This window comes from Ammodytes marinus (genome assembly GCF_949987685.1).
Source record: "Ammodytes marinus genome assembly, chromosome: 1".
Taxonomy (NCBI): Eukaryota; Metazoa; Chordata; class Actinopteri; order Uranoscopiformes; family Ammodytidae; genus Ammodytes; species Ammodytes marinus.
In genome coordinates, this window is record NC_137230.1 from 36016647 (window position 1) to 36031020 (window position 14374).

At 40.2% G+C, this 14374-nt stretch overlaps 1 protein-coding gene across 3 annotated transcripts in view; it reads right to left on the reverse strand.

Moving 5' to 3' along the window:
* The window catches only part of sppl2a (signal peptide peptidase like 2A), a 28556-nt gene extending 14691 nt beyond the window's left edge, over positions 1 to 13865 (reverse strand). For all 3 annotated transcript variants that reach the window (XM_080026484.1, XM_080026483.1, XM_080026482.1), the window contains exons 1-8: positions 13649 to 13865; positions 11852 to 11962; positions 10067 to 10249; positions 6955 to 7044; positions 5694 to 5827; positions 3775 to 3926; positions 3114 to 3210; positions 2180 to 2281 (exon numbers count right to left, since the gene is read on the reverse strand). In XM_080026484.1, coding sequence (XP_079882610.1) covers positions 2180 to 2281; positions 3114 to 3210; positions 3775 to 3926; positions 5694 to 5827; positions 6955 to 7044; positions 10067 to 10249; positions 11852 to 11962; positions 13649 to 13702 — 923 coding nt within the window. In that variant the 5' untranslated portion in view covers positions 13703 to 13865. The remainder of the gene's footprint in view (positions 1 to 2179; positions 2282 to 3113; positions 3211 to 3774; positions 3927 to 5693; positions 5828 to 6954; positions 7045 to 10066; positions 10250 to 11851; positions 11963 to 13648) is intronic.
* Between the last annotated feature and the right edge of the window lie 509 nt (positions 13866 to 14374).

Sequence of the window (14374 nt, forward strand, 5' to 3'; positions counted from 1 at the left end):
TTTGCAGCACTATGAAATTTAAAGGTGGAGTCAGTCAGTGCGGTTACATGGCACAACTAGATTGGATTATCACATATATCGAACAAGACACTCGAACGGACCGTGTCACTTGTCTGAGTATACATGGCCTTTCAGAAATCAGATAAATGTCCGATGCATGGCTGTCTCCACTATGCTAGGTGGCGCTGTAGCCCTTTCAACCATGCTTTCAACAAGTGGTTTTAGAGCCACGTCCGGTTCTCTTCCGTCAATAACCCATGGTGTAGCCTATCACGCGCAGGCACACAAGCACAGAACGAGAAGTCCGATATGCGATATCCGATCCCTGTATACATGCAGAGAGAAAGCCGACAATAAACGAATTATCTAGGTGTTCTTATCCGACTTCTCTTGTCCGTTATTGTGCCGATTTGTGTCCGAAGTAGATCGGATAAAGGTGTTTACATGCAGTTTAAAAGTCCTGTTAAGGTCTTATTCGTTTAGTTATCCGATTATGAGTCTGCATGTAAACGCACTGAGTGATTCTGGAGAACGCTTTTTGTCAAAATCACTGGCATCTTGCTAGCTATAGCTACTGTGGGCCCCTTTGTTTAAATACCATTTGTTTACATGCCTGTTTACAGAGCCTATGCTGTATTTTAACACTGTATAATTTTTAAGAGCACACACAGTGAGGAAAGGTAGAGGATCGTGAGGAGATATTCACTGATTTTGACAACAAGCGTTCTCCAGAATCACTGACTGCACCTTTAACTATATAAGTCCACAAACTTTGCCAGTATTTTGTAAACATACATATCACCAAAAGGCTTTTGCTTGTAATGTTTTTGACTTCCAGACTCTTAAACTCAGACTAATTTGTCTGAATAGCATCATAAAAATAGCACTAGACAAGTTAAGTTGAGGATATTGAGACAGGGAGAGCTGAAAATAGCATCTGTGTGTTTATTCTCGGAGCGCTAACCAAACTTTAAAAATATAACCAGTGACTCTTGAGCTAGAATAACAACTACAGCACCAACAACATTATCACACTGACCAGATCCACACCCACACACTCCTGTCTAACGGTCTAGACAGTAAAAAATATGATTTTATAATATTTATGAACAATTATTTCAGGCAGATTTTTGTAAAAGCGTATTAAGACAGCCAACTTTGATATTGATTTTTACTTTTTTAGACCAGGATTCCAGAGGCTTTATAGATAACTTATAGATATCACCAGAAAACTATATAAAAAAAATATACTATGTATAGGGCTTAAAAATGCATTTTGGGCCTGTTTTTAAGAAGAAAATGTCTCATAAATCAGACAATTAACAACATATGAACAAATCCTTCTGTAATAACCTTCAGAATAGTGCTGAGAATGATTATGGAAAGTTTAGTTGATGTAAGTGCTTTAGAAGTTGAGATTTTTGTACATGTGCATTTACTTACATCCCCCCCCCCCCTTTTTTTTAACATGCCCGTTTACAGAACCTAGGCTGTGTATTAACACTGGATTAAATGTGTCCCTTTAAAAGTTACCTGTCTAGCCCAGTGCTGCGGCACTTAGGGAACCAAAAGGTGTGAGGGTTTGCCCCAGTTTAGTTTTAGTTTTAGTTTTGTTTCTTGTGTACTTCTAGCTTATTTTCTTAATCATTTTGTCTTAGTTATTTATTTCACTTTTTTCTCTGTATTCCTTGTCTGTTTATGTGAGGGAGGGGGAGGGGAGGAGGGAGAGGGGGGAGGGGAGAGGGGGGAGGAGGGAATGGGAGAGGGGGGAGGGGGAGGGGGAGGGGGAGAGAGGGAGAGGGGGGGGGGAGAGGGGGGAGGGGAGATGGAAGAGGGGGGAGGGGGAGGGGAGAGGGAAGAGGGGAGAGGGGAGATGGAAGAGGGGAGGGGAGAGGGGCGAGGGGAGATGGAAGAGGGGAGAGGGAGAGGGAGAGGGGAGAGGGAGAGGGGAGAGGGGCGAGGGGAGAGGGTAGAGGGGAGATGGAAGAGGGGAGAGGGGGGAGGAGGGAGGGGAGAGGGGAGTGGGGAGATGGAAGAGGGGAGAGGGGGGAGGGGGTGGGGAGAGGAGGAGGGGAGGGGAGAGGGGCGAGGGGGTTGTGTATGTATTGTATGTGTTTCCTTATTCTGTTTTTTTTTTAGTCCATATGTATAAAACCACTAAAAAATAAAATAAAGTTACCTGTCTTCATTGCGGTAGACGCCCCACACCACTGCCACAGTAATGCACAGAGCAGCGAGCACGAGGGAGCGCACGGAGAAGTTCCAGTTTCGCACGGAGAAGCTAAAAACAGACACAAGACAGACGGGCAAATAAACAACAAGCTTTCAGTGGTTTAGGGTTTGTCTGCAAGGGAGGGAGTCAGAGATGGTGACACATAGTTACACTCACACACACACACACACAGACAGACAGACAGAAAGACACACACACACACACACACACACACACACACACACACACACACACACACACACACACACACACACACACACACACACACACACACACACACACACACACACACACACACACACACACACACACACACACACACACACACACACACACACACACACACACACACACACACACACACACACACACACACACACACACACAGCTCTATGACCACAAATTGTGTTACGTGGTAAAAAAAAAAACATTACTAACATTTCTGTGTATACCAGGGAAACAAGTAAAACATTCACATGTGCTTAGCTGCTTATAAGTTAGAATCTATTCTTCTCTTTTCAGGCTAAAATTGTTGTTTTAGTGAAGTCATTTTTACACCCTCTTTAGGTTATGATATAAGGGGCCTATTGCTAAAAACATATTTGGGCCCCATTGAAAAAAATGAAAAAATAAAAATAATTTTACGAAAAAACATTTGTGAAAGTGTGAGTGTGTGTGTGTGTGTGTGTGTGTGTGTGTGTGTGTGTGTGTGTGTGTGTGTGTGTGTGTGTGAGACTGCGAGTGCGTTCGAACGAGTGTGTGTGTGTGTGTGTGTGTGTGCGTCCGACCGAGTGCGTGTGTGTGCGTGCGACCGAGTGTGAGTTCGAACGAGTGTGTGTGTGTGTGTGCATGTGTGTGTGTGTGTGTGTGATGCTCCTACCTCAGAGTGCCGACCCCCATGAGATCCAGGATTGCGTCCAGACAGCTGAACAGAGCCGAGGCCGACGCCAGGCAGAATATGGCGATGATGATGTAAACTGAGAGGAAGAGATACACAGACAACAACCCATCAGATTTTGAAATTTTTTTAATATTATTTTGTGGCATTTTCAAGCTTTATTAGACAGTACAGAGTTGAAATGGGGAGACAGAGAGAGAGAGAGAGAGAGAGAGAGAGAGAGAGAGAGAGAGAGAGAGAGAGAGAGAGAGAGAGAGAGAGGGGGGGGGTGACCTGCAGTAAAGGTCCACGGGTCGGATTTGAACCCGCGACCACTGCAACGAAGGCCGGAGCCGATATGCACTACGCCACCAGAGCACTCCGTGAGTGAGTGAGTGAGTGAGTCTTTGCGTTCCTGTGCATGTTTCTGTCTGTGTGCTTTTCTGTGTGTGTGTGTGTGTGTGTGTGTGTGTGTGTGTGTGTGTGTGTGTGTGTGTGTGTGTGTGTGTGTGTGTGTGTGTGTGTGTGTGTGTGTGTGTGTGTGTGTGTGTGTGTGTGTGTGTGTGTGTGTGTGTATTTCTGTGTTTATGTCTGTGTGTGTGTGTGTGCATGTCTGTTTCTGTGTGCGTATCTCTGTGTGTTTCTGTATGTGAAATCCACTCACCCAGTACATTATAGAAGAAGTACATGAGGACCAACATGCCACACATCAAGCCCACAAAGAAGACCACTTTGAGGGGAGAGTACAGGAACAGCTCCCCACTGTCTGCTTTACTGTCTCCTCCTCCACCCATAGAACAGCTGTTCAGTCGCTCCCTAAAACACACACACACACACACAACATTACAGGGTTTTATATGGATGTCAACACTTTGATTTATAAAACAGATGCCCTGCGTTCCTAATCACATACTTTTTCTCTTTACTACACTACATACTAAAGTACAGAAGAGTTTTAGGGCCACAGGAGAGAGAAAAACGAAGATTTTCTTTTTCATTATGTCGAGAAATGTCAAGAATAAAGACGAATACTCCAAAATGCTATTGGAGTTAGTTGGGCATTATGTAAAGACTATCGTTTATAAATATAGATGGTTATGTGTGTTGCAGCATACAGTAGATTGATACACCTAGGTTGGAACGTACAATTAAATCAATCTCTGTATTGCTGGTTGGCAGTAAAAACATTTCTATCCTCAAGTTTTTATGCAAATGCCTGTTGGAATCTTTAAAAATTATTTATTGTTGCATAAATATTTTTAAATTGTAGTTTTGTAATGTATTTTTTCTTTAAAGAGGACCTATGATGCTTTTTGACTTTTATGACCTATGAACGTTGTTATAATGATTTATAGTCATGCTTAACCATACTAAATTATCAAATAATGACTTACATGCATTTCGACGTATTCCCTGCTGACCGTCTGGGGTGTCTGTGCAGAGCACTAAACACTATTCTAGCCAGTCGAGAAGTCACGTCTTCAAAGCGGTCTACCCTTTCATAATTTGTGACGTCGCATAAAAATTTGTGACGTGACCACGCGGATGTTTCCATGTATGGTAATGCCGTCACTTCCCTGTTCGCGTCTGCCTCGCGCCCTTATAGGTCCATGCTCGCGCTTCCCGCCACTGAAAGTGTTCCGGAAGGAAGGTAACCAATCACAACGGAGTGGGGTTTGAAGGAGGCCGATGCACAGGCGGAGGGAGCGGAGATGGCCGAAGCACACACACTCAAGTGTTGACAGGACGTGCTGGATCGCCAAAATAAGAGAAAGAGCTTCCCGAAAATCTACATAGTTTTGTGTGATGTGATTCGTGTCAGGTTGCTCTATAGCAGTGTAAAACAAGAAATTAAGACCAGAAAAGTAGTATAATAGGTCCTCTTTAAAAAGCAAGAAAAAATTGTAAAAAAGCACATCTAGGCTATTAAATTCATGCACTGGTGAAAAAATTGTCTAAAAGGATGAAAGACTGCCACAAAAAAAATATATATATGTATTTTCAGTTATGGTTTAGGACAATCATTTTCGTTTCAGTGCGTCCCCTAGCTATAACTAAACGTGTTCATATAAAGCCTCTCTCACCTCTCACAGGCCCCGCACCAGTTGGTGTGTATTTGATGTATTTGCATTGTACATCGAGTTTGTATTGTTGTTTTAAAATAAAAGTTAAATAAATTAATTAATAAACATACATACATGTGTGCCTGTGTGTGTGCCTGTGTCTGTCTGTGTCTCTGTCTGTCTGTCTGTCTCTCTATCTGTCTGTCTGTCTGTCTGTCTGTCTGTCTGTCTGTCTGTGTGTCTGTCTGTCTGTGTGTCTGTCTGTCTGTCTGTCTGTCTGTCTGTCTGTCTGTCCGTGTCTCTGTCTGTCTGTCTGTCTGTCTGTCTGTCTGTCCGTGTCTCTGCCTGCCTGTGTGTGTGTCTGTCTGTCTGTCTGTCTGTCTGTCTGTCTGTCTGCCTGCCTGTCTGTCTGTCTGTCTGTCTGTCTGTCTGTCTGTCTGTCTGTCTGTCTGTCTGTCTGTGTATGTGTCCGCCCGCCCATCCGTCCGTCTGTCTGTCTGCGTGCGTGCGTGTGTCTCACTTCTCACACTGTCCACTCCAGTATCCTCCCAGAGCTACGGTCACTATGGCGATCAGCAGCATGACAGCGATGCTCGGGTCCAGTTTATAGTGAGGAGGAGAGAACAGCTGAGCCTGCATCGACTCACCAAACACCTGGGAACAGACATTCAAACACTTTATAAAGCAACTAGGCAGACATTTTGAATTTGTAACAACCATAGACTGTATATAATGCAGTTAAGTCTTTATTTTAGTCAATTATATAGTGACACTTATTGACTTATGAAAGCTAATACGTTTAGAGTGAGGAGGAGAGGAGAGTTTAGCCTACATCGATTCACCAAACACCTGAGGATATAATTTCAAACATTATACTCTTAATAAGTAAAATAGTGTGAGTGAGTGAGTGAGTGAGTGAGTGAGTGAGTGAGTGAGTGAGTGAGTGAGTGAGTGAGTGAGTGAGTGAGTGAGTGAGTGAGTGAGTGAGTGAGTGAGTGAGTGAGTGAGTGAGTGAGTGAGTGAGTGAGTGAGTGAGTGAGTGAGTGTGTGTGTGTTTGTGTGTGAGGAGGAGAGAACAGCTGGACCTGCATCGACTCACCAAACACCTGGGGATATACAGTACATTATTTTTTGTCATTTTCAAGCTTTATTAGACAGTACAGAGTTGAAATGGGGAGAGAGAGAGAGAGAGAGAGAGAGAGAGAGAGAGAGAGAGAGAGAGAGAGAGAGAGAGAGAGAGAGAGAGGGGGGTGGGAGGGGATGACCTGCAGTAAAGGTCCACGGGTCGGATCCGAACCCGCGACCACTGCAACGGACATGGCACGCGCTCCATCCACCACACCACCGCAGCGCCCCAAATGGGGTAACATTTCTAACTTATACATTTCATCACAAAACTTTTCCAGATGATTACTGACATTAAAACAATTATGGTAAATGGTAAATGGACTTATATAGCGCTTTATCTCCGTTTATCACAGACTCAAAGCGCTTTACATTGTTTTATACACATTCACCCAATCACACACACATTCATACACCGATGGCAGCAGCAGCTACCACGCAGGGTGCTAAGCTAACTATCGGGAGCAATTCGGGGTTCAGTGTCTTGCCCAGGGACACTTCGACACGTGGCGGGGAGACGGGGGATCGAACCTCCGACCCTGCACTCCAGAGGCAACCTCCTTACCCACTTCGCCACTGCCGCCACAATTATTTTTTTGTATTGCAATATTTCTTTTTATTCTTGAATAAATATAAAATCTAAAAGTCTGTCTGACCTGCTGTGCTTCCAGGAAGTCCCGGTACCTCATGAGAGCCAGAGGGATATGGACCTTTGGATACTCAGAGTCATTGGCGCTGGGAGTCACCTGGAGAGAGAGCAGCACACAACACATCTTAATACTGTATCCTTTCAGTTAGAAAAATAGCTGTTGCCTAAAATTTAAAAAAATATAATAATAATAATAATAATAATAATAATAATAATAATAATAATAATAATAATAATAATAATAATAATAATAATAATAATAATAATAATAATAATAATAATAATAATTAAGGTCTGATGGGTACGCAAAGTTTTTCAACTTATGCATGACGGGAAGTGGGTGAAAAGTGCCGTTAACCCCTAAGAAGAATAATAATAAGAATCATACCGATTTCAATAGGGCTTTCGCACATTTCTCTGCTCGGGCCCTAATAAACTTTTAACAAGGAACTTTTAAATGTTTCCTCTGATGATCATAAATAACATTTACGAACAAACAAGGCCATTATCTTAATGCCTTTGTCATGGGTACACTCACCCAGGAAAAACAGCTATATCCAGTTGGTTGTTGCTGTTTAATGTTGTTGTTATTTGTGTGCACGTAGTCAGTGAGTGAGTGAGTGAGTGTGTGTGAGTGTGTGTGCAGGTGCATGTGTGTGCGAGAATGAGTGTGTGTGTGTGTGTGCGTGCGTCCACCGCCTCCTACTTGTATCTTGTCAAACAATTTCAAATATGTAAACGATGACACAGTGAACAAAACATGACGGGCGGAAAAAATAAATAAATCTCTAAATGGAAATCCCCTGAAAAACCCAAACCACTGTCACTTCCTCGTGTCTGAATCACTTCTGCATCTGACATGTGACGTGTATAAATGCTCACACTGCAGGATTTACAAGTACAGAGATTAAAACATATTGAAGATTATGGGCCTTACATGGAAGTTTAAAGTAGCTATGAGGAACTTTCAGTTTTAAAGTTCCTCATAGCTTCTTTATAATAGCACCTTTAAATAAATAAATAACTAAATATCTTACCATATCATCTTTGCTGGCTATGAGCAAAGCCTTAGTTCCTAGACTGAGCAAAGGCATTAAGAAAAACTATATAAAAACACTACCTCTTTTGTCCAAAGGGGGCGCAAGAATTGACACAAACTGAACGCTCTTCGTAGCACCTTTAAATAAATATAAATGTGACGTCTATAATCTGTTATGTTCTTCATTGCATTGTGTATATTGTCAAAAAAATATGTAGAAGATTCCATTAAAGGTGCAGTGTGTAATATGACATCATCAAGAAAGTTCTACAAAGTTCTAGAATGCAACACTCCCTGGGTAACCCCAACCCTTTAGAATAATAACAGAAGCTACAGTGGCCTTCAAGGACAAGAACAATTCTACATTTTAAACAATGCACCTGAAGACATTCCAACTATGACACTTTCAAGATGGTGGCACTAGGCCTTGGTCCAAAATATGCAGAAATATGGACATATATGAGACCCTTTCTAAGGGAAAAATAAATAATTCAAAACATTTTGTTCAGCTATTATGCACTAAATTAAATGTACTTATGGATATTATAATTACTTTCTACAAAATCTGCTAGGAAATAAAACCCAAAATTCTACACACTGCAGGTTTAAGACCTAAAATTGTCTGTGTATTGGAATGCATCTTCTTAAAAATATGTTTCAACTGTATCAGTAGCTGTGTATCTGTGTATCTGAATCTTATGACAGTGGGGGCGGGACCTGATAAGCCTTTGCCTTCTCCTGCCACCCTTCGGGCGATAACACAAAGTACTATGTGTGAATATGCAAAGAGAAAATTGTGTATTGTGTGTAATTGTCCAGAAGAATAATAATAAATAAATAAACAAACAAACATAGTGACCAAAATCATTAAGAGACCAGTAGTACAGAAGACACATATCCAGTTGGTTGTTGCTGTTAAATGTTGTTGTTATTTGTGTGCACCATCACTAGCCTGGCGCTACCAGACCATCGTACTTCATTTCATTTGTACAGAAGGTCTGGAACTGCTGTAATTGGCAAACGTTAACTCACTTGAAGGCGGGTGTCTGTTGAAGTTTAAAACTATTGGATCTGCCCAGTGCCACTCTGGATTAGCCAACCAATCGCATCACGTGTGTCATGAGCCGGCTTCTGACGGTGCGTTCCAGTTGGACAGGGAACTCGGAAATTTCCGACTTCACTACATATTGTAGTCTATGGATCTACCGGTACCTGGCAACAGTAACTAGCTAGAGCCTAATGTTTAGTTATTTGGACGAGAAAGGTTTTAGGCGTCCATACTTTCGCGAGCAGATGCACTGGAACACAGACAGGTCGGAACTCGGAACTACCAAGTCGGAAATCTCCTTCTTCCGAGTATAAAGGAACGCAGCATTCAACTGAAACTGGAGCGCGACTTCGACGTCATCGTTCTCAGCCACTCGCTCTGTTCGCTGATTGGACGGAGAAAAAAAATTCCGGAGCTAAAAATGAGAAATTCACCGCAGCCCCAGACTGACTACTGAAGGGAAAATGAAATTTGGGCGGAAGTAGGTAGGCGGGCGGAGCCAAGCTACACCATCACCACATACTTAAGAACATACAACATACATAATAAATCATAAATAACTAAATATCTTACCATATAGTCCTTGCTGGCTATGAGCAGGGCTTTGTCTCCTAGACTCTGAGCAACTAGCCATAATTATTTGTGTTTTTAATACGCCAGCTGTTGTTCCTGGGTGATCGTACCCATGACAAAGGGATTAAGAACAACTATATAAAAATGTGACAGTTTTAGAAATATTTTAAAGTTCCTCGTAGCACCTTTAATAGATATAATAATACAATATAATAGCACCTTTAAATAAAGAAATCTTAAATGAATAAATAACTTAACTAAATATCTAACCATATAATCCTTGCTGGCATTAAGAAAAACTATATTAAAACACTACCGCTTTTGTCCAAAGGGGCTGCTAGAATTATGAAAAAACGAAAGTTCCTCGGAGCACATATAACTAAAGAAATCTTAAATAAATAAATAATATTTTTTTTTTGGCATTTTCAAGCTTTGTTTTGAATAAATCATATATCTTACCATGTAGTCCTTGCTGGCTATGAGCAGGGCTTTGGCTCCCAGACTCTGAGCCACCAGAGCTTTCTGGCTGAAGTTGCAGTCGCCTCTCATCACCACTACGGCTCTGTCCTTCACCAGGTCTGGACTCACTCCAGACGCATTGCACAGAGGAGTGGACGTCAGGTTCACTAAGGCGTACTGCACCTTTAAGAAGGGAGAAAAATATGGGGTATAATTTTTTTTTTTTTTTTTTTTTAACCTTTATTTATACAGGTAAATCCCATTGAGACCGAAGACTCTTTTGCAAGGGAGACCTGTTTCCCTTTCCCACGTTACCATTCACACACACATTCATACACCGATAGCAGCAGGCTAACTATCGACATTCACACGAGGCAAGTTGGGTGAAGTGTCTTGCCCAAGGACACAACAACTATGACACAGGTGGCAGGGCGGGGATCGAACCTCCAACCCTTTGATCATCGGCCGACCCGCTCTACCAACTGAGCCACAGTCGCCCCAATAATAGTTAGAATATGGGTACAATTAACATAATAGCATGAAGAAACATAGTCACAAACTAGGACAGCAACAAATAATCGACATAACCTATGATGTAATGTAACAGCTAGGATAGGAGGAAAACTTAATGAATTTGTTCATCCATTGGTGTAAAGTAACTAAGTTAAATAAGGGGTACTGCACCTTTAAGAGGGGAGAGAAATACAGGATTTAACAGTTAGAATATGAAGAAAATGAAATGTTCTCATCCAGTGGTAAAAATCAACTAAATGCATTGACTTAAAGCAAAAGGGTGTAACTTTTTTTGACAGTTTGGTTAGGTGGAAAAAATGTATGTAATCGTTCTCTTAATAGACATGGAAGAAACATAGTCAGACATGTATTACAGGTTCACTAACGGATACTGCACCTTTAAGAGGGGAGAACATACAAGGTTTAGGATATGGTTAAAATTGTACGTTATTTTTTTACATAATAACTTGAAGAAACATAGTCACAAATTAAATAAGGGATATTGCACCTTTAACAGGGAAGACAATACAGGGTTTAAGAATAAGGCTGTGTTGTAAAAGCTCTACTAAAGTCCTACTCATACTAATTTTGACGTCAATTTGAGTATGTTGTTGGTGGAAAGTAACTAAGTAAGTACATAAACATAAAAGGAGGAGTACGGGCATATTGCTATCTATAGTGGGTCCCCTTTGTTGACATGCCAGTTTACAGAGCCTAGGCTGTGTATTAACACCAGATTTTTTCTTTTCAGCGCACACACACAGTACAGACAGGTAGCGGATCATGAGGAGATATTCACTGATTTTGAATTTTGGAAAAAAATAAAGTGATTTTGACACCAAGCGTTCTCCAGAATCACTGACTCCATCTTTAAGTACAAATGTGGAGTACTTCAGCTTAGGTTTCAATATAAACTTATTTTATGTTATTTTAAACAGCTGAAACATTAGTGGATAAGTTTTTTTTTTTTTTTTTTTTGGCATTTTTATGCTTTATTGATAGTGTAGAGACAGAGTTGAAATGGGGCAGAGAGGGGAGTGACATGCAGAGAACGACCGCGGGCTGGAATCAAACCCGGGTCTGCTGCTGGCCGAGGCCCATGGAGGGGACGCCCTACCAACTGAGCTAAGGGCGCCCTTTTAGTGGATAAGTAAGTTAATATAAAAGAAAATATATAGAAAAAAAAAATAGACACAAACAGCTAACTTTCCTCTGCTGATACTAATAAGTTACGATATAGAATAAAATGTTTAAAATGTTTGTTGAACTTACAGCAGCTTGGAGTGTCTCGGACAGCGGTGTCCAGGAGTGATTGTAAACGATGCAGAATTCTCTTTCTTCATTTTCATTTGAGACGTGTAAGATCCCCTCCTGGCAGCTTACCTGTACGGAGAGAAATCAGGTTTAGGGCTGGCCCAAATTATTCGAATATTCGAATACTTGTTCGGAAAATTAGTATTCGGAGCTTAAATTAGTATTCGGAGCTTTTTTTTTTTTTTTTTTTTGCAAGAAGCTAGTACTGCAATATAATGTCATCAAATAATTTTATATTTGGATATCAAAGTTAGTAATATTGTAGTAGTAGTAGTAGTATTGCTCATTTAGGAGGATATTACATCACTAAGTGTCATAGCGCATCCATTACTTCACCTCCGAGCGCGTAAATCTTCAACAAAATATGCAGATACTGTCAAAATCGGTTCCAGGGAGTATATAGGGATTATTAACGTTTTTTTTTATTTAAAAAAAGCGTGTTGTTTTTGATGGTGTTTTTTTCTGGAACGAATATTCGAATATTCGCTCGGAAAAAACAACGAATATTCGAAGCCTGAAAAATGGCATTCGGGCCAGCCCTAATAAGGTTCATTCTTTATTCTTTATATTAGTTTTGGATATTTATATTTACAAAGAACACAAACATACGTACGCCCAAGATAGTCGTTTATTTTATTTTGTATATTCTGTATTTTGTCTTTTGTTTGTGCGTTCACTTTTTCAGTTGTGTGTTTGTGTTCTTTGCACGACACAACTCAATCACACAATTGAGAAAGTGAACGCACAAACGAAAGACAAAAGACAAAATAAAATAAAATGTCAGCGCATTCCAAGTACGGACAGGTAGCAGATCATGAGGAGATATTCACTGAGTCTGACAAAAAGTGATTTTGACAACAAGCGTTCTCCAGAATCACTGACTACACCTTTAAGTGCAAATGTGTTCTAGAGGCCCATTTTTAGCTGGAACTTAATATGAAAGAGAACCCTAACATTACAATTTATAAAACAGAGCTTGTGTATTATACTAGGTGACCACAACAATGTGTCAACACCACTGTTCATGCATTGAATACTTTTCAACAATTGCAGAAACCCTATGTTTCCATGATATTTTTAAATAAAAGTGGATAGATAGATAGATAGATAGATAGATAGATAGATAGATAGATAGATAGATAGATAGATAGATAGATAGATAGATAGATAGATAAACCTTTATTGCCCCAATAAATAATTAATAAAATACAATACTGCTAACTGCAGCCTACAAGCTAACCAGTTAACCAACACAGTTTCATAACAGTGACCAATAAAACCATAACACCATCAACATGTTTCCTTATTACAGAAGTTATTAAAAAAAATGTAAACACTTCCTTGTTGGTGACGTGTGAGTTCACGTCAGAAGAAAAACAACCCTTTCGTTTCGCCAAGCCACCGAGTATAATAATACTTCGAAATTAGCTTCTAACCGCCTATAATTTGATATGTTTTAGAAACGCATTTATACTAATAAAATGTGCAATGATTAACAGCCTGAGTGAACTGTTATGTAGCCTATCTGTTGCCACACTAGCTTGGTTATTTTAAGCTAACGTTAGCTAAACTGAAACCACTAATTTATCCCTTTATAAGCCGTCAAACACAACATTTCTGACACACAAATTAGCCCAATATGTTGCCTACTCACTGACAATATAATTAAGTTTGCTAGGATCATTATAAATAGCTTGACAATGTGATTTAACCCCTAAAATCAGCGTTAGTTTCAGTTAGCAAGTCACAACTCACCTTCGATGCAAAGAAAATCACCGTCAAAATAACTATTCTTAAAGATATTTCCATTTCGGTTACATCCGGGTTGTTTTCCGTTAATATCCCGGTGGCATTAACGGTAATAAGTGACGTCTAAGCGTGATTATACCGGGAGATAGTTTAATATTAGCTAGGTGACTGGTATTTTTGCATTGCTTTTGTTTTAGCTTGCTGGCTGCTGCTTGTTGCTCGGTTGTCAGTCAACTGCCGGGGGAACTTCCGCATGGGCTCACATGACACATGGCACATTTCAGCTACTTTCAGTTTAAAGCGTCCACAACAATTAACCCAAAATTAACCCTGAGTGCGTTCCAAATCGCATACTCTTTCTTTTTACTACACTACATACTAAAGTACAGAAGAGTTTTAAGGCCATGGGAGAGAAAAAAAAAATCAGATAAGGAAGATTTTTTTTTTAATATGTCGTGAAATGTCAAGAATAAAGACGAATACTCCAAAATGCTATGGAGGTAATGAGGGCATTTATGTATTTTCAGCATACTACAATTGACATGCATGTGCTGAGTGAAGTCTATGTGCATCATCTTTTATGACCCTGCATGCAAAATAAATAAAAGAACATTTGAATAAATAAATAATGAAAAAAAAGAAAAAGATCAATTCTGATTTTTTTTTTTTTTTATTAAATACCTCAATACTTCTTTTATTTTGTTTTTTTGTATAATTCTTTTTATTTTATTT